Genomic DNA, 20,103 nt, shown 5'->3' on the forward strand with positions numbered 1-20,103 from the left:
CAGAATATGTAAAGAAACTTTCAAAAATCAACAATAAGAAAACAATAGTTTTTAAAATGAGTAAATTATCTGATCCATCACCTCATCAAAGAGATATACAGGGCCTCCCCGGTGGCGCAGCGGTTGAGCGCTGGGTTGCGAAGCTGCCCGCGGCCTCTGCGGCGCCGGTTCAATCCCCGGCTGCTCCCCGGCCACCGGAGGAGGGTCCCACATGGCGTGCAGACTTCTCCTGCCGCCCGCTGCTCCCCTCAGCAGTGTACTTCGGTCCTTCTGCCTGCTCTGCTCCCCGCTCTGGCTCTGGTGAATTCTCTCACCCTCCCGCGCTTCTGACTGTACCCAGTGCATGTATAAACAAAACAAACAAACCAGCAAACAAATAAATAAAGCATGCCTCTATAAAAAAATAAAAAAATAAAAAAAAAAAAAGAGATATACAGATAACCAATAAGAACATGACAAGATGCTAAATATCATTAGTGATCGAGGACATGCAAATTAGAAATTAATATGCCATAAAGTATTGACAAGGATGTGTTGTGCTTTCTTCTTAGTGTTAGGAGGTGCAAGATGCAAGGATGTCCCCAACTACTGGACCCTTAAATTTTTTACTGATATGGTGGGCCCTGAACTTTGGAGGATTTATTTGTCAGCTACAGTAACTGATAAGAGTACAGAGGCGAGAATCCCACATGGCGAAGCAGACCTCTCCTGTCTTGCCTGCTGCTCTCCTCAGCAGTGTATTTTGTCAGTCTGCCTGTTCTGTTCCCCGCTCTGTCTCTGGTGAATCCTCTCACCCTCCCTTGAATCTGGCCTGTACCCTGGTTATTGTATAAATAAATAAATATTTTTTTAAATTGCTATTATTTTTATATTCCCCGCACTGTCAGATGCCTTGGATCTATTATGCCAAATTTCTGCAAATAAAAGATTTGTGTAAAATAGCAAGGATAAGATTATTGCCAGTTAGGGTACAAAAATGGTGTTGTTTTAACTATTGGTTCGCCTAATATTTACAAACGGTTTTTAAAACCCTATTATAATATGCACAGCTTCTCTAAGTTTAGTTCATACCATTTAACTCTAGCATAACCCAGTAATTTTGTGTCATTTTATCCCTTTGATACTATTATTTTTTTTCCTCTCCAAACAGTAGTCACTATTTATATCTCAGAAAGGAAACTCCTAGATACATTAGAAGAGAGTAATTTCCTATGCTTTTCTTGAATTGAGTTGATGGTTTGTATCTAGAGCTGGTGTTCAGATCTTACTGAAAAAGGCTAATTTTGAGCTATACAAATGCTACCTTTTTCTAATGTTACATCTAACCCAAGACCATTTTATCTCCACCATGAGAAACCTAAGCAAGTTAAAATTAATCCCTTATTTAGAATAATAAAGTAGGTGTCTGCTTCTCTCTATGAACATCCTTTATATTTTTTTGTTTGCCAGTTACAGCACCTGACAAAACTTTTTCAGAAAAATGTTTTCTCAACAGCACTTTACTGAATGTTTCCATATGCCAAACACTATGGGTAGAAACAGACGCTATGGAGATAAGTGAAATAATCCCTGCCTTTGGGAAGCTCTCAAACTAACTAGAGAAGTACTCTCAACAGTTCAGGGGCAATACTATGCTGAAAGTACTGTAAAGATAGAACAGAATGCTAAGGGAAAGTGACTCTGCCTGGGGAATTGAGAAAGAACATGACACATAAACTGAGTGTCAAATAATGTGCAGTTATTTGTCTGATGAAAAAAGGAGGCAGATAAGAGGAAGGCATTTCCAGGCAGTGAACATTAGCCCCACTGGTGAGTTTATTACAAACTTTGAGGAACATACCAGAAACCAAGAGTGTTATTTTCCTTTCTTACAGAGAACCAGTGCAGTAGTCAGACAGCATTATGTGATATGTCATAAGCACCTAGATATTGGACTGGAGCAGCAGCTAGACCAGGCAGGGGTCGAGATGAAACATTGCTTGAAGTCATTCTTTTTTTTTTTAAGTATTTATTTATGCATACAAGAACTGGGGCACAGGCCAGAGGTGTGAGGAGTGAGAGGATTCACCAAAGACAGAGTGGGGAACAGAACAGGCGGATATACTGAAATACACTGCTGAGCGGAGAAGCGGGCGAGGCAGGAGAGGTCTGCTGTGCCATGTGGGTAGCTCCCTGGCTGGGTAGCTTCTTGTGCTGCAGTGATTGCGGACAGCTTCACAGGTTGCGTCTTAATCCCTTGTGGCACCAGGGAGGCCCCTGCCTGAAGTAATTTTTTTTTTAATTTTTATTTTTATTTATACAAGAACCAGGGTACAGGCCAGATGCATGGGAGGGTGAGAGGATTCACCAGAGACAGAGCGGGGAACAGAACAGGCAGACTGACAAAATACACTGCTGTGGGGAGCAGCGGGCGAGAGGAGAGGTCTGCTTCGCCATGTGGGATTCTCGCCGGCCGGCCGGGATCAAACCCACACTGCAGAGTCTGCAGACAGCGTCACAGCACTGTGCTCAACCGCCTCTGCCACCAGGGAGAACCCCCTGAAGTCATTCTTAAGCACATGCTTATGTGAGAATGAATATTTGAGTCACCTGCCAAGTCTGTACTATGGTATAAAGTCACAAACATCAGGAAAGAATCTCCTACTCCCTCGGAATACATTTTCACAGCTTTTTTTAAAACTTAGTTCTTTACAAATCCATGGAGAATGAGGAATATAATGACAATTTCCAATTGGGCTTCAAGTGAGGGCTTTTTTCTCTAAGGACACAACAACCGTTAGTGTGAGTCTTCATGGCTGAACCCTAGCAAAGTAATTTCCAGAAGTTGAAAACATGATTCATACAAATATAGAATGATTATGTGTCTAAAATTTATTAACTTGTTAATAAGGGAACCAGTAAAGGTAAAGCTGGTTCAAAGAACATGTTGAACTGAGTATTCACAGGCATTTATAAGAGAGTATTAGAAAAAAGGCAATGTTAGAACTAAAATGTTAGATTACATATATAATAAAACTGGTTCATGTCCAACAGGGCAATCAAACTACAATATTGATAGCAAAGAACAAAGTCAAACAAAGGCAGATTCTCTTAGGCTAAGCAATTAAAGAACTCTTGGATGAAACTACCTCCTTCCTCAATCTGCACCTTCATGTTTCCTCGACCATTTTAGTCTTTTCTCCAGCCCCTAACAGCATCCATCTGTCCCAGTTTGCCATTATAAATTTAGCAGCATAACTTTATTAGTCCCTCTACACATTCTACACCCTTTTATCTCAGACCATAGTCCACCATCTCCCATCAACCAAAGACCCTATGGTTCATTGTTAGAGGTGAGGTAAGGTACTGCTTATCCTTCAAGGGTAAATGCAGTTGGCACTTCCTCTTCAGAATCAGCGCTGAAATTTTAAATTACCCTTGATATTCTTCTGCATTACTTAACCACCAATCTTTCTTGGCTTGTGTGAAAATTTGACTTGTTGGGATTTCACTATTTTATTTACTTGGAACCTCTCTGGAGAAAGCCTGATTAAAAATTAACTATTAAGGTATCTGGTCCTGTTTAATTGGATTTGAGTTTGAGTGCAACTGTGCAAAAGCTTTCCAATGAAATGTGCATTTTTTGTTGCATGATCCTGTTTTAAAACTTGCCCAAGGGGACATTATGTACAGTTGGGAAATTTGTGGTGTGTTGCGACTTAAAATGACTAAATTCAGCTTTGAATGAATTTTGGATGGGGAAAAAATCACAAAACCCTGGAGATTGGACCACAAAAAGAAAGGATGACAGACATTAACTTCGGCAGTTGACTTGTGTTACTATCATTACAATACTTAAAAATTGTGCTATGGAAAATTAAACGTTGACTTTAGGTAATTAAGATAACCTCAAGGGAACAAAACTTCAAAGATCTTGGCTTCTTGTATAATTATTGGTAGTATTACAGGCTGGTTTTCGGATGAAGTCAGAGAACAGGGATGTAGAATCTAGCATCTATGTAACTGGAGTGACACTTTGCTTGACCCTAGAATATAGAGGTGACATTTTCCCCAACTAGGATTGTCATCTAACTTACATGTGGTGTGGAAATAAATGAAGACCAATCAAATGAGAATAGGCAAAGGCATTTTATTCAGAACTTGCTACATTGGGAATTAGCCATCATCATTTGCATTCTGGCAATGTCTCAAAGACAGGCAAAGGAGTGAGAAAACTCTGTAGTGAAAAAAGGGAAGGCTTTAGATTCGCCCTTACTGGAGGCTTCTGACTGTTAGTTGGGATAACTAGAAGCACACATCCTGTGTGACTGGTTAAGGGTAAATATTTGGCTTTCTCTGCTTTCTTTTATGTTGGAAAAGGCGGTAAAAATTAGGGAAGCTGCTAGTTATTGAGTCCTGGATGTTTAAGGCAATATTTAGATGGGTATGTGTTTGGTTTCCGGAACTGGTTGCTAAAGATAGCAAAGACTGACTTGTAGGTAGTAAGCTTGTTTCCTGGGCTAGTTACTATAGATAATGAGTTGTTTTCCTAGACTGGTGACTGTGGATTATGGGTCAGAGATCATTATGTGGATGGTCTGGTCATTGTCCATTTGAATATTCAATTTCTTAGTTTTAAAACAATGTTTCAATGCAAGGTGTTTTTATTTTTTTTCTTTTTTCCACAGTTGTGCCCTTTTTCACTATCACCTGCTGTTGGATACCATCAAGCAATTAAATCAAATATAATCAGCTTTGCCCCTCTCTTTGTCAGATATATCAACCAAAAGCTATTTGATGAGACTGGATCCAAAACCATCATGATCTGTCTCCTTTGTAGCATCTAAGATTCTACTTCAATCAAATTTCCTAGACTTTCTTGGTATAATCAACTCTTAGATCTGTTACCAGCACTCATCCAGGTCCTTTGAATAAGAATCTCTTGCATATCTGTGGACCAGTTCATTTGCATCCCTATGTTTATCTACAATGTACAGGTCTGTAAAATAGCTCAAAGACAAAGAAAGGTCAGAGGCCCCTTAGAATGTCATTACCAGAAGCAATCCACTAGATATCACCTGTTCTTCACTGAATCCACTCATTAATCTTCTGAGCCATCTCAAAATTTTTCACAATTTTCCCTTCACTGTGGGCAAACCACACTGAATACCTTTCTTCTATAAATCTTTATGAGCTATATTTTCTTTAAAAATAAAGCCTAAGCAACTGGAAAAACAGCAACCCAAGAAAAGTCCCCCAGTGAGCTGTTCCTGGATTTTACCCAGAAAAACTTTTGACCTCATAATTTTTACCAGTTGGATGTGTTTAAAAAATTCAAATTTAGAGATCTAATTGACTTTATTAAATGATTCCATGAATTGGAATTATATAGGTCCACAAGGGTTGACACAAAATGGAGGGTGTTTATAGACAGAAAGAGGGTAGGACAAAGGAACCATGGAGACAAGAAAGCCTCTTTTAACAAGTGGTGTTGGGAGGGCCTCCCTGGTGGTGCAGGAGGTTAAGCACAGCACTGTGAAGCAATCCACAGCCTCTGCAGCATGAGTTCTATCCCAAGCAGGCCAGGGAGCTACCCACATGGTGCAGCAGACCTCTTCTGTCTTGCCCATTGCCCCCCTCAGCAGTGTATTTCAGTCAGCCTGCCTGTTCTTTTCCCTACTCTGTCTCTGGTGAATCCCCTCACTCCCTGTACCTTATCCTTTTATGCATAAGTAAATCTTTTTTTTTTTTTTAAATTTGAATTGATTTTTATTTATTTATACAAGCACTGGGTACAGTCAGAAGCGCGGGAGGGCAAGAGAATTCCCTAGAGCCAGAGCGGGGAGCAGAGCAGGCAGAAGGACCGAAGTACACTGCTGAGGGGAGCAGCGGGCGGCAGGGGAGGTCTGCGCGCCATGTGGGACCCTCCTCCGGTGGCCGGGGAGCAGCTGGAAATCGAACCGGTGCTGCAGGAGCTGCGGGCAGCTTCGCAACCCAGCGCTCAACCACTGCACCACCGGGGAGGCCCCATAAGTAAATCTTTTTTAAAAAATGGTGTTGGAAAACATGGATAACCTCATTGATAAAAATGAAACTGGATCCATACTCAACTTCATATACAAAAATTAATTCAAAATGGGTTAGAAGAGGGCCTCCCCGGTAGCGCAGCGGTTGAGCGCTGGGTTGTGAAGCTGCCCACGGCCTCTGCGGCGCCGGTTCGATCCCCGGCTGCTCCCCGGCCACCGGACGAGGGTCCCACATGGCGCGCAGACCTCTCCTGCCGCCCGCTGCTCCCCTCAGCAGTGTACTTCGGTCCTTCTGCCTGCTCTGCTCCCCGCTCTGGCTCTAGGGAATTCTCTTGCCCTCCCGCGCTTCTGACTGTACCCAGTGCATGTATAAACAAACAAATAAACAAAATAAACAAACAAATAAAAATACATGCCTCTTTAATTAAAAAAAAAAACGGGTTAGAAGATTTAGACAGGAAAAACTGAAACCATAAAGTACTTAAAAGAAGATAGAGGATACACCACAAGACATCTTCAAAGATGTGTTTGGGGATGCAACCCAAATGGAAACAAAAGCAAAAAATGAACAATTAGGACTACATCAAACTGCTAGTGGATGGCTGAGGATTGCCCACACTGTTAAGAGGTGCTGTTTCACAACCATCGCAGGCCAGGTAGGTTCATTGTCAATACTTACAAGCTATTTAGTTATCAGAACACAAAATCATATCCGCCCCTCTTCCCTACATGCAAAATTCTGTCTATTTTCTGCTGGTATTTGCTGGTAATACATTCCCACAAATGGGGTGTCTTTCCCTTTATTATTGGAAAATTGGGTTGGTAGAAATGCCTTTCATCTGCCCATAAATAGTTTTTTTTCTTTAAGTTTTTTTTTAAGATTTATTTATTTATAGAAGAACTGAGGTACATGCCAGAGGCACAGGAGGATGAGAGAATTCACCAGAGCCAAAGCGTGGAACAGAACAGGCAGACTGACGAAATACACTGCTAAGGGGAGCAGCGGGTGCCAGGAGGAGAGGTCTGTGCGCCATGTGGGACCCTCGCCGGTGGCCAGCCGGGATCGAACCGGGGATCGAACGGCGCTGTAGAGGCTGTGGACAGCTTCGCAGCCCAGCGCTCAACTGCTGCACCACCAGAGAGAGACTGGGAGCCCCGTCTGCATCAAGACCATTCATTTATTCCAAAGTTGGAAAACTCTTGTCCCATTTCTTCCTCTTGAAATGAAAGAACAATCTGCCCCCTATGGACTTCATCTCTCAAATTGAATACCCCTATTTTCGGGGATTATTCCTTGTTTGAGATTTTTTTGTTTCCAGAGCCCCTTGTAAAGATGGTCATTCTCCCCTAAGGAGCGCATACACTTAAAATTCACTGTTTTCAGGGCCTCCCCTGGTGGCGCAGTGGTTGAGCACTGGGCTGCGAAGCTGCCCACAGCCTCTGCAGTGCCGGTTCAATCCCCGGCCCCCGGCGAGGGTCCCACATGGGGCGTAGACCTCTCCTGCCGCACCTGCTGCTCCCCTCAGCAGTGTATTTCCTTGGTCTGCCTGTTCTGTTCCCGCTCTGGCTCTGGTGAATTCTCTCACCCTCCAGTGCTTCTGACTGTACCCAGTGCTTGTATAAATAAATAAATCTTAAAAAAAAAAATTCATTGCTTTCAGCCCCAAAATGAAGTTCCAGGTGACCTGGCCAACATAGTAAGTAGTGGGACTTCTACTTCCCTGCCCCAAGACACTTGACCTCCTGTAACACTGCCCAGGATGGCACTTGGTGTATTTTTAGCAGCTTCTTTTATTAAGTCAACCTTTTGGATTGATCTTAAAAAGCCATCACAGGATTAAGTGGAGAGAGAGAATGCCAGTGTGAATGCTATCTTTTCAAATGCAAGACCCATTTTAGGGAGTAGAAAGGGAGCCTTACAGTGTGTGTGTGTGTGTGTGTGTGTGTGTGTGTGTGTGTGTGTGTGTGTGTGTGTGTGTGTAAACTATCAGACACTATTCTGGGCACATTCATATGTTAACAGTATTATAATTACTATTACTGTAATGTCAGTTTCAGTTGGTAGAGGCTCTGCTGTGCACTAGACATTAACTCCTCCATTTTATAGAATCCCAGGGTTATTGTTTTACACATGAGGAGAGACTTGGGAAATTAGGCAACTTGCCCAAGAATCCCACACCAGTAAGATAGTGAGATCCAATTTAAACTCAAATGTGTAGGCCCAAAATCTGTGTTCTAACCCTGAATCATATTGCCTCAAAAAAAAAAAGCAGTCCACCAATCAACAACAGTCAAGTCCACAGAAAAACCATGGGACAGCTGATGGTAGGGCAGGTTAACTGGAACCTCCATGCAGTGCCAGTGGAAATAGCAGCAAGTGTCTGAACCCTTAAGTTTTAAGATTGAGGAAGACCAGGAAGACTATCCAGAGCTCTTTGTTCTACCTCAGAACTTTAGAAAGAAACCTTGGTTCAATATTGGTTCAACTTAATCTTTCTCATTATACTTTTATATTATTTAAAAATTACATAATTTTATTGAAACACCTTTAAATATTTTATGGTATTTCATCGACAATCCCAATAACTTAAATAGCAACAGTTTTTCCTCTTTGGTTCCATTCACATGCATGAATTTGTATTTATACTGGAAGTCCCAGGAAATAGTGGAGAACATGCCTCAGAGTTGTCCCACTTGAGGGAAAGACAGGAAGTTGGGGTACTGATTCATTGGCTTATTAGTTGAGAGTTGCTCTTGAAGGTGTTAACTCCTGGACATTTGAACCCACCATGCAGCAGTGAGTACCTATGGTTGAGAAAGCCTTCAGGTAGAAAGGTGCAATGCTTTCATGGGAAGCCATTTGCAGGAATGGCAAGTATAAGGGACTATATATAGGTCAAGGCATGATAGCATCCACCACAAAAGGTGACATTCAGCAAATATTTGAAGTAAGGAAATGAACCATATAGACATCTGGGGGAAGAATATTTCAGGCAGAGGTGAGAGCCAGCATAAAGGCCCGAAAGCAGGAATTGCCTAGAGTGTTTGAAAAACAGAAAGGAAGCCCATGTTGCTAGAGCAGAGTGAGCAAGGAGAGAGAATGGAGGATATGAGAGTAAAGTCACAGGAAGCAAGATCATGTAGGGCCTTGTGAACTGTTTATAAGGACTTGGATTTTACTCTGAGAGAAATAGGAACCATTAAAATTTGAGAAATGCAATGTGATCTAACATATTTCAAAAGAATCCAACAGACTGTTGTTCTGGAAACAGAGATAAGAAAGCAATGAGGGAAGTAAGGACACAGAGTAATATCCAGGTGAGAGACTACAGTGGTTCAGATCAGGGTAGGGGGTAGCAGAAGCAGTCAGATTTTTAATATAATAGGAAGGTAAAGTCTTTCTTGACAGATTTGATACGAGATGTGATAGTTGAGGAGTAAAGTACCAAATCAAGGATTTTAGCCTGAGCAACTGGGCTGGAACTTATTTAGGGGGAACAATTAGGCATTTAGTTTTAAACTTGTTGATTTGTAGATATCTTAATAGACATTCAAGTGGAGATGCCAAATTAGCAGTTGGCACTACAGGTTTGGGGTTGAGAACAGTCTAGGCTAGATAAATGAAATTGAGAGTTGGCATATAGATAATGTTTAAAGTCACAGCTGGATGAGATCACCAAGAAAGTAATCCTTATTGTCTCCTCTAGATTTAAGATCAAATGTATATTGTATCTTCTCATCCTATCTACCATGTCTATAATCCATACTTTTAATTTTCTGTCTCTTTATCCTGCCATGCTGCATGCCAGGCAATTTCCTCATATCCAGATTATTCCCTCTTTCACAGTTTCTAGTCTGTCATTTTAACTTTTAGAACTACATGTTTTTATTCATAGAAATTCTATTTTAATAGCTTTTATCCTATTTTAGTTCCTACTTTTGTCTTCATTTAAACATTTACATATATTATATAATATTTACCCAGTTATTTCTCTGCAGTTCTTATAAAGTTGATCCTGCTTTCACTGTCTCCACCACAATAGGTTGTTTACTTGCTTGTTGTGTTTAATACTTGGAGCTCGTGTTTACTGGAGCTTAGTGGGAATGTTGTGTGACTAGATAAAGGGCATGTAAAAGTAGATTTTATTTGATTCTACTAAGTGATTCAGTTGTGGGCTATTTCTTATGCTAATTTCTCAGCCTTGTGGTTCCTGGATCACACAGTGTACATTTGAATCCCAAACCTGTGCACTGTTACAAATTCTCACAGGACCAGATCCCCCTGTCCCTGGGGGACATGCCAGTGGGGTAATGTTTTCTAACTCACCTCTTCATCAAGGAGGAAGCCTTCAGGGTGCCAGTTTTATGTATGGGGTCCCATTTTTAACTTCCTAGAGGGCATGAGCCTGTTATTTCTTGTACTTAATGTGGACATTAACTCTCAAGAGCAACAATCTACTCACATACTTTCTTACCTTCCCTAGCAGCCATAGCCAATTCACATGCTGGTATTTAGTTCTCCAACTCCTGGAAGTTCTCTTCTCTTCCTGAAAATTTAGCTTTGCATTTCAAAGAATGTTATACTTTGACCAGGATCTCTGTAGCAGTAGTATTTTCAGGTTATCTCATCTGTCATATCAGTGGAATTAGATGTGCTTTCTGGGGTGATTTTGATAGCCAGATTAGCTTAGCCAGAACTGTTTTCCAAAAGAGGCCTATTAGAGTGGACATGGTGCCCCCTAGCTCCCTGTCATGTTGGAAGCATCTGCTCCTGTGAGAGTTAATGTGGAGGGTGATCTCCAAGCACCATCCTTTTGACTTATTCCTTGTGACTCTGCTCACGCTGATGATTGCTTGTTTCAGTGTGTTCCAGAACTGACCAGGAAGGCCTATGTGATGATGAATGAGCTAGAGTCAAATGTGACCAACTGCCATGACAGAGGTTCAGTGTCCCCTGGCCAGCAGGTCCCAGAACTGCCTGTCCAAGAACCCTATGGAGGGAAATCTAGCAGAGCCATGCCAATCTAGCAATGATAGGGAATGGAGGAAACAGGGGTTGGTAATACTACAAACAGCTTCTTCCTATGGTCCCAACAAGAAAATGCACCTCATTTACTATGCCCTCTTTCCCAAAACACCCTAAAGATCTGGGAACCCCCAAAAAATCCTGGTAAGGGCAGGGGCAGCAAGAAAGTAAGGAATCAGAACTCTTTGCCTAAGGCTCCCACTAGTTGGGAGGGTGAGCAGAGCCTGAGAAGACCTACCTGGTTTGGCCACAATCAAAGGAAACTTGAAGACTGACAAACAGGGCTGTGTGCACAACATTAGTGCACACAGTCCCCATGTGTCATCTTAAGGAATGAAATCAGGGCAATTTAAAGCTGCTCTGGAAAATCTTGGCATACTAGGAGTCTTTGAAAGTTGTTTTGAGACCATCATATCAATTAGCGAAAGAGAAAGGAGCTGGAGAGGAGAGAGTGCAGAGACCTCAAGGAAAGCATTTTTGCTTTTTCTGTTCAATGAAGCACTTCTTCATTTGTTCAGTGATGGGCAGAAGAACAGAATCATAGGGTCTTTGATTGGATGCATGCAATCCAGTTCAAACTTCGATGCAGTACATGTTCTGTAACCTCTTTGTCAATCAGCCTCCCACTATGGGCTCTCACGGCTAACATCATGGTAGGACCCCTCTTATTTTAAGCCTATTCTTAATTTGAGATAAATATCTGTTCCACCTTGACCTAATCCTCCCCTGGTTACTGAGGAGGAGGGCCTTCTCTTGCCTTCACCAGCTCAAGAACATAGAGATGCCATGAGAAAACTTATGGTCTGAGGGAGCTGTGACCACCAAGTTTCCCCAGACCCCTCTCACCCCCAGGATGTCCACCAGGAAAGGAAACAGTTTGCCAGTGGGACAAAAGCCTACTAGGAAGAGCCTGGCTGAGCGACTTTTTCACTTTCTTACTAGAGACTCCTCAGTTATGACCCAACCTGTACATACAGGAAATAAAATAAAATTCTTAGATAAGCACTAAAGTCCAAACTAGAAAGTTATTTTATCCTGCCCCTGCATATAAGACAATGAATTGAAACTGAAATGCTCTGTAAAGATGCCTTCAAGGATGTTCTTCCTGGCAGACAGGCCATTGTGTGTTCTCTTGGCTGGGCCCCAGCCTTGGGGCAGAGTTGCTGGAGCTCTGGGCAGGTGGTTTAGCAGGCAGGTATTGCTGGGAGTTTTGTCCTTCAAGGCACTGGCGATAAATCCCTATTTTCTATGTGCCTGCTGGAGGCCCATCATGGTTTTCAAGTAATTGTGCTGGACATAGGAAAGGGGAGAAAACAGTGATTGAGTAAAGGGCACAAACTTAAAAAGGACTGAGAAATCACACCACACCTGTTCAGTCCATCATTTTTCCTGCAAATATCACAGTTTGGGCACAGGATTCTCTCTTGACTAGTCCCAATTTGATGAGGAATAATGTTCCATTCAATTCTTTCATTCTTTCACCCTAAACAAAGTGTGTAAAAGTATTTTAAAATGTTATGGCAAGCTTACTTGAAAGGAGGGATACATATTCCAAGGGTCCACTCAGTCAGGGCTTTCATTTTTTTTTTTTTCAAAGGAATTTAATTTTTTTTTTTTTAGAGAGACATGTTTTATTTATTTATTTATTTGTTTGTTTGTTTTGTTTATACATGCACTGGGTACAGTCAGAAGCACAGGAGGGTGAGAGAATTCACCAGAGCCAGAGCGGGGAGCAGAGCAGGCAGAAGGACCGAAGTACACTGCTGAGGGGAGCAGCGGGCGGCAGGAGAGGTCTGCGCGCCACGTGGGACCCTCGTCCGGTGGCCGGGGAGCAGCTGGGGATCGAACTGGCGCCGCAGAGACCACGGGCAGCTTCGCAACCCAGCGCTCAACCACTGCGCCACCGGGGAGGCCCCAGGGCTTTCTAATTATGACACAGACTCTAGAAACCAGGAAAGGAAAGACTAATAAACTTGCCTTCATAAAAATCAATAAGATAATTAGCAAAAAAGGGCCACCCTGGTGGCACAAGGGTTAAAGTCTCAGCTCTATCAAGCTGTCACCAGCCACTGCAACCTGAGTTCTATCCCCAGCCAAGGAGCTGACCCACATGATGCAGCAGACCTCTCCTGTCTCTCCCGCTGCTCCCCTCAACAGTGTATTTCAATGGATCTGCCTGTTCTGCTCCCCACTCTATCTCTAGTGAATTCTCTTACTCCTGGCACCTCTGGCCTACACCCCAGTTCTTCTATGCATAAATAAATAAATCTTAAAAAAAAAAAAAGAAAATTACCAAAAAAAAGGAAAAATATTTGCAATTCATAGAGTTAATTTCCCCAATATATAAAAAGTTTCTACACATTAATAAGAAAATACCTATTACCAATAGAAAAACAGGTAAAAAATACGAGGAATTTACGGGAAATAAAGTCTTTAAGCACATGAAAAGAAACTTGACTTTAGTAAGAGAAATGCAAATTAAAGTTACACTAAGAGACCATTTTTCACCTTTCAGATTAAAAATAAAAACAGGGCCTCCCCAGTGGCGCAGCCAGTTGAGCGCCGTGCTATGAAGCTTTCCGCAGCGTCCCCAGCGCCAGTTCGATTCCCCACAGGCCAGGGAGATACCCACATGTCAGGGCACACCTCTCCTGCCTCGCCCACTGCTCCCCTCAGCAGTGTCTTTGGTCCGTCTGCCTGTTCTGCTCCCCGCTCTGTCTCTGGTGAATTCTTTCACCCTCCCAGTCTTCTGACCTGTACCCCAGTTCTTGTATAAATGAATAAATAAATCTAAAAAAAATAAATAAATAAATATAAAAATGTCGGGCCTCCCCTGGTGGCACAGGCGGTTGATTGCAGTACTGTGAAGCTGTCCGCAGCCTCTGCAGTGAGGGTTCGATCCCAGCCAGCCGGCGAGGGTCCCACATGGAGCCACAGACCTCTCGTCTCACCCGCTGCTCCCCTCAGCAGTGTATTTCATCAGTCTGCCTGTTCTGTTCCCTGCTCTGTCTCTGGTGAATCCTCTCACCCTCCCACGCATCTGGCCTGTAGCCCAGTTCTTGTAGGCATGAATAAATAAATATTTAAATAAATAAATAAATAAAATTAAAAAGTGGAATTATACATGTGGGTGAGACTGTAGGGGAACAATCCCACATATGCTGCTGTGGGGTCTAGCTCTAGTCAGGCAATTTGGCACCATCCAAAATTGCAAATATCCTTCTGACCAAGAAATTAATTTCTACAAACTAGCCTTTCATGTATATTCACCTGTGTGAATTTGCATTCACACAAATTATCAAGTTATCACAGAAATATTTATAATAGTAAAAAAATGGAACCTCCTAAATATCCCTCAGTTTATCCCTTGAATAAATTTTGATACACTCTCCAGCTATTGTGCAACTGTAAAACAGAACATAGAAGCACCTGTGAGTTGAGATGGAACAATCTACAGGGTGTACTTTTAAGTGGGAAAAGCAAGATATAGGGGGAACTCTAGAAACAAGTGACGGGTACCCTGCCAGAGGGGGTTGGGTCCTGGTATTTGTACTTTCAAGTTGTGTTTAAACAGAATGTATCACCTGTAAAATGTACAAAAATGTAAATAAATGTAAATAAATACCACAAAAATGCTTTCAAAAGATTGAGCTCACTTGGAGAGTCCCTCCATGTGTAGATGCTATCTGCTGTGTAAGAATTATCTTTGAACTCAGAGACGCGCACAGCACACAGGTCTTCTGTGTTCTGGCTCCATGCTGGGCCTCTGCAGAGTGGAAACTCTCTACTCCAGCTCACAGCCAACTCCATATCTAGCTTTGCCTTAGCTGCATGTGGTCCTCTGTACCCTGTCACCATTGGAGAGGTCCCCCGTGATGGACAGTGTCCTCAGGAGATCCCCAGACTCTGTCCTGGGTTGTGAATCACACAAGGGTCAACTTAGCATCTGGCCATGGTCTGTGGGACCCCTGTTGGTTCTAGCCTAGTGCCAGGACCTTGGAGTTGGCAGAAGATAACCACTAACTTTTAGTCTCTCCAGACACAGTCTTCCTTCACCTCTCTGTAGTGGGGAGTGTGATCCTGGGTGTCCCAATAATGAGGTCCCTAAAGCCTTGCCTTCTTAGAGACATGAACCCCTTTATTACCTTCTGTTCTGTCTTTACTTTGGCATTGTAGAAGGAGACGGAATCAGGGCCCTCAGGAAGCATGTTCTGCTGTAGTTGGCTGAACTTGTCCTGGTCATCTTCTCCCTAGGAGAGGCCCAACTCAGCACAGTCCCTTCAGTTTGGCAGTGTTGGGATGCAGCAGGTGGGGCCTATAGGGCATCAGGGCAGCCACTGGCTGGGTTCATGAATCTCCACCCGGAGCAGCCAAACTGCCCAGCTGTGCTTGCCACTGTCATCACAGCATCCTTTAACTGCCATCTGGGCAGGATGAGCCACCCCAGAAAGGTGGTAGCAGCAAGTGGTGTTTTCTTTGTCCCCATTCTTGATAGCTAGAGACCTGTACCTGCCCACCTGCCCAGGCCAGCCACAGGAGAGGCTGCAAGCAGTCCAGACACTGCTCATTTGTGGGGAGAACACAAGGGGCATTGCCAACTGCTCCATGCTTATCCACTGTCCTCATTCCTGCCCTTGTGCCACTCACCAGAGACACGATCCTGCTAACAGGCACCATGCCTGGCCGGATGCTGCCACCTGGCTTCAGTGCCACCTGTACATCCTCAGGGATGAAGAAGGATTCATTGTACCAGATGTCAAATTCTGCAGAGAGGCAGGGGGATGGTACTATGAGGTGTGGGGGAGTCTTTGAGGAAGCAGGTCAAGGCACTGTGTGCCTGTCACAGTGTCATGCTCTGTTCACTTCCTGTCCCCATCTCCTCCCACCCTAAGAGTCCTGGAAGACACACATTTGAAGCCCCTGCCTGGCCCCTGCCTCTGCAGAAAGAGGCTCTGAAGTCACATCTAGAACCCAGGCTATGACTCTGCCCTATGCCTCCCAGGATCTGAGATTGCTAGTCAGCCTTCCCAAATGGCATACCTGTGAGCAGGCGGTGGCGACACTGATCCACCAGGTGCTGACAGTACTGGATTTCAGCCCTGAGGTCTCGCAGGTCTTGGTACTCAGCTCGGTACTGCTTCTTGAGATCTTTGAGCTTCAGGATCAGCAGGAATTCCTCCTCATCAATGATCATCAGCCCCTTGTTCTCATACTCACCTGCAGGGTGACGGAGAGATCAGGGAATGTAGTGTTCACCTGGGTGCGGGGAAGAAGACATTCCGGAGAGAGTGCTGGGAAAGCACACAGACCAGAGACCATAGGACGGACTTGGGCTTGGCATGGCGCTGTGCAAAGTACAAGAAGACAGCCTGCCAATATATATCTTATGGAGAAAGGGAACTCAGGTCAGAGAGTCCATACTGGAGTTTTTAGGACAAACAGGAGGGGGGACAGAGGAGAGGATAGAGAGGGTCCATGCTCCATGCTTATTTTGATCTTAAACCTCATCAGCTAAAGACATTCAGTAAGCACCTCTATTATGACATTTCCTTTTTTTGTAAGTTATGTCCATGAACTGCCATCACTGGCTAGTACCACCAGTCACTTGGTCAAGGTTCCTTATCCATAACAATGGATGTAAATTCACATTTCAAATTGTCTTCTTGAAGATTTCAACAGTTGCCAGCTACCTTCTTGTTAGACAATCAGAGATCTGTATCATGCTGTGGGACTGTCAGAGGGCTCCAGGAGGGCAGGAGTCAGCTGTGCTGTTAGCTATCTCCTCCGGTCATGATCTCTCTGCACAGACTTTTTAAGGTCTTTCAGTTTCATGGTCTCCACCAGCACCCCACCACAATCAGACCTGTTTCTCCTCGGATATCAGCATATCAGGAGGAGGCCCGGCATCTAAGCCTGGGATTACACAGCAACGGGGGATTCACAGGCAGAAGCTGGGTGACAGAGGAGGACTCTGTGGCTTTCCAGGGCTGACTAGAGCCAAATGATAACCCAGGGAAGAGAGCTGTACCTCAGCATCCTTGGGCGGTCCCCACTCATCTCAGTCCTTCTGCACCAGGGGTACTCCATTTGGAGCAAGAGGACCCATATACCACTGTCCCCTAGTCTCTTCCCATTACATTTACCTTGTTTCTCCCGAAGTGACTTCTGGAAATTTAGTGCCTCCTTGGTCACATCCATTTCCCGCTTGATGGCATTGATTCGCTGTGTAGTCTCACTGGCCCTTTTCCTCCTCTCATTCAAGATGGATTTGTTTTCTTTGAAAATGCGGTTGATCTCACTACCTCGCTCATTCTTAAAGTCCTCAAAGGCCACAGGCTTGGAGGGTGGGGTGCTGGGCCTGAAGACAGGGGAGCAGGAGAAAATGGAGCAGCTGTTCTTGAGTCACCAGGCATTTCATCTTTGCTCCCTGGGGCCTCTGTGGATAGGAGGTGACCTTCCTAGGTACCACCACCCCAGACAGGAGCTAAGCCCGTGTAGGAATTACACCTTCATTTCTGTTTCACTCCGCCCACAAAGGCACATGGCCATTATGGAAAGCAAGGAAAAGTTTAAAAATCAGGAAAACAACACAAAAGAAACCACTCAGTACCTGTTGACAACCACACAGTGGTGTATCTCCTTCGACACTTTGATAGATTTTTAAATGTTTGAGGTCAAGCAGTATAATTTTTTTCACAAAAGTGAAAAAGGTTTATACTAATTCAGTTTTATACTATTTCATGCTACTAAAAACTCTTTACCAACACTAGTGAATGGGGTGCAAGATGAAGTGTTGAGGCAGGGAGAAGTGGGCTGTGTGCAACTACTTTGAAATGCATCCAAAACCTAGATAAAGGGAGGGAGAGAATGATGGACACATGATGAAACAAGTACAGTAACATGTTAACTATAGAATCAAGAATATTCCCTGCACAATTTTATCAACTTCTCTGAATGTTTAAAAATGTTTTTGGCGGGGGCGAAGGATGCATCATGCACATCCCTGTATATTCCAGGGGCAGAAAGAATTCATAGTGTCTCTCTAGAATGTGGCTTTTGAAGGTGTTTCCCCCCCAAATTTTTTTCTGCTTTTTAAATTCATGATGCAGTGAACATCTTTTTGTTTATTTTTTAATTTTTTAAAGATTTATTTATGCATATAAGAACTGATGTGCAGGCCAGAGGTGTGGAGGTGAGAGTATTCGCCAGAGAAAGAGTGGGGTACAGAACAGGCATACCAACTGAAACACACTGCTGAGGGGAGCAGCGGGCGAGACAGGAGAGATCTGCTGCACCATGTGGGTCACCTCCCTGGGTAGGGATCAAATTCATGTGGATTGCTTCATAGTGTTTGTGGAACCAAGCTTAGCCAAGGTTTTGCCATTTTGTATATCCTCCACCTTGATATGTTAGTCCTTGTACAGCCGCATTCCGGAGATAGTTTCAATAGTCACAACCCTCACTCCACTTGGTGACGAAAAAGCAGACCACCCCAGCCGCCAATGAGGGCAGTCCTATCCATAAATGGGACAGCATCACTAACCGTCCAATCAGTTTGAAACTATAACCGTGCGCACCAAAATGCCTTTGTAGTAGCCAATGAGTAATTGCCAGCTTCTTTCAAAATTCGCGCCGCTCATGACCCTATAATAGACCCCTGCTTCCTCTGTTCGGGGCTCTCGCTATCTGCCACTGCGTTGGTAGGTGTCCGGACTCGAGCCCGTAATAAACTCCCTTTTGCTGTCTTTGGATTCTTGGAGGCTATGCTTGCCGAGTCTGCTGATCTTGGGCACAACAGTGCTGACTCTTAACCCCTTGTGCCACCAGGGAGCCCCTGAACATCTTTTTATATAAATCTTGGTCTATATAATTATTTCCTCAGAATAGAGTCCTAACAACTCAATTACTGGGGCCTCCCTGGTGGTGCAGTGGGTAAGTCTCAGCACTATAAAGCTGTCACCAACCACTACAGCACGAGTTCGATCCCCAGCCAGGGAGCTAACCTACATGGCAGAGCAGACCTCTCCTGTCTCGCCCACTGCTCCCCTCAGCATTGTATTTCATTCAATCTGCCTGTTCTGCTCCCCACTCTGTCTCTGATGAATCTTCTCACACACCCCCATACCTCTGGCCTACACCCCAGCTCTTTTGTGCATAATTAAATCTCTTTTTTTTTTTAAGATTTTATTTATTTATTTGTTTATGCAGGCACTGGGTAAAGTCAGAAGTGCGGGAGGGTGAGATAATTCGCCAGAGCGGGAAACAGAACAGGCAGACTGACAATACACTGCTGAGGGGAGCAGTGGGCGGCAGGAGAGATCTGCGCACCATGTGGGACCCTCGCCCCATGGCCGGGATCGAACTGGCGCTGCAGAAGCTGCAGGCAGCTTCACAGCCCAGCACTCAACCACTGCGCCACCGGGGAGGCCCCAATAATTAAATCTTTAATAAAAACCGAAACTCAATTACTGACTCTCCAGAGAGAAGAGCTAGTTGCTGGGGAAAGGGGTGTTCCACCTAGAGAATCCTGCACCTTTAAATTGAATTAGTTTTTTTAAAAAATATATAAATGTAATGATTTAGGGGCCTCCCTGGCCCTAAAGGGGTTAAGTGTCAGCACTATAAAGCAATCCACATCCAATACAGCATGAATCGATCCCTGCCCAGGGAGGTGACCCACATGGCGCAGCAGATCTCTCCTGTCTTGCCCACTGCTCCCCTCAGCAGTGTGTTTCAGTAGATCCGCTTGTTCTGCTCCCAACTCTGTCTCTGGTGAATCCTCTCATCCCCGCACCTCTGCCTACACCCCAGCTCTTGTATGCATAAATAAATGAATCTTTAAAACAAAAAAATGTAATGATTTAAATAATTGTTATCTGCAAGATCAAAATGAATCCATGTGTAATTGTATTGTCTTACATGACTCCTGAGGTGGGGCCATTTGGCATGTGTGAAAGCCATCATGATTCTGTTTGGGCTGTGCCCCTAGTCTTTGCCCATCATCCCAAATTTCATTTCTCTCCTATTTGCAGTCACTCATTACATGCTGAGGATCACACTCTGACTTGGGTT

The 20,103-nt window shown here is 43.9% G+C and overlaps 1 protein-coding gene across 6 annotated transcripts in view; it reads right to left on the reverse strand.

Moving 5' to 3' along the window:
• Positions 1-12,038: 12,038 nt before the first annotated feature.
• KIF9 (kinesin family member 9) overlaps positions 12,039-20,103 on the reverse strand; it is a 38,585-nt gene continuing 30,520 nt past the window's right edge. For all 6 annotated transcript variants that reach the window (XM_037528069.2, XM_037528033.2, XM_054693788.1 and 3 more), the window contains 5 exons: positions 17,175-17,389; positions 16,072-16,248; positions 15,679-15,794; positions 15,177-15,281; positions 12,039-12,321 (listed from right to left, as the gene is read on the reverse strand). In XM_037528069.2, the coding sequence (XP_037383966.1) occupies positions 12,271-12,321; positions 15,177-15,281; positions 15,679-15,794; positions 16,072-16,248; positions 17,175-17,389 (664 nt within the window). In that variant the 3' untranslated portion in view covers positions 12,039-12,270. The remainder of the gene's footprint in view (positions 12,322-15,176; positions 15,282-15,678; positions 15,795-16,071; positions 16,249-17,174; positions 17,390-20,103) is intronic.

Source organism: Talpa occidentalis, unplaced genomic scaffold (assembly GCF_014898055.3).
Source record: "Talpa occidentalis isolate TD23 unplaced genomic scaffold, MPIMG_talOcc4v2.1 talOcc4.10, whole genome shotgun sequence".
Lineage (NCBI taxonomy): Eukaryota > Metazoa > Chordata > Mammalia > Eulipotyphla > Talpidae > Talpa > Talpa occidentalis.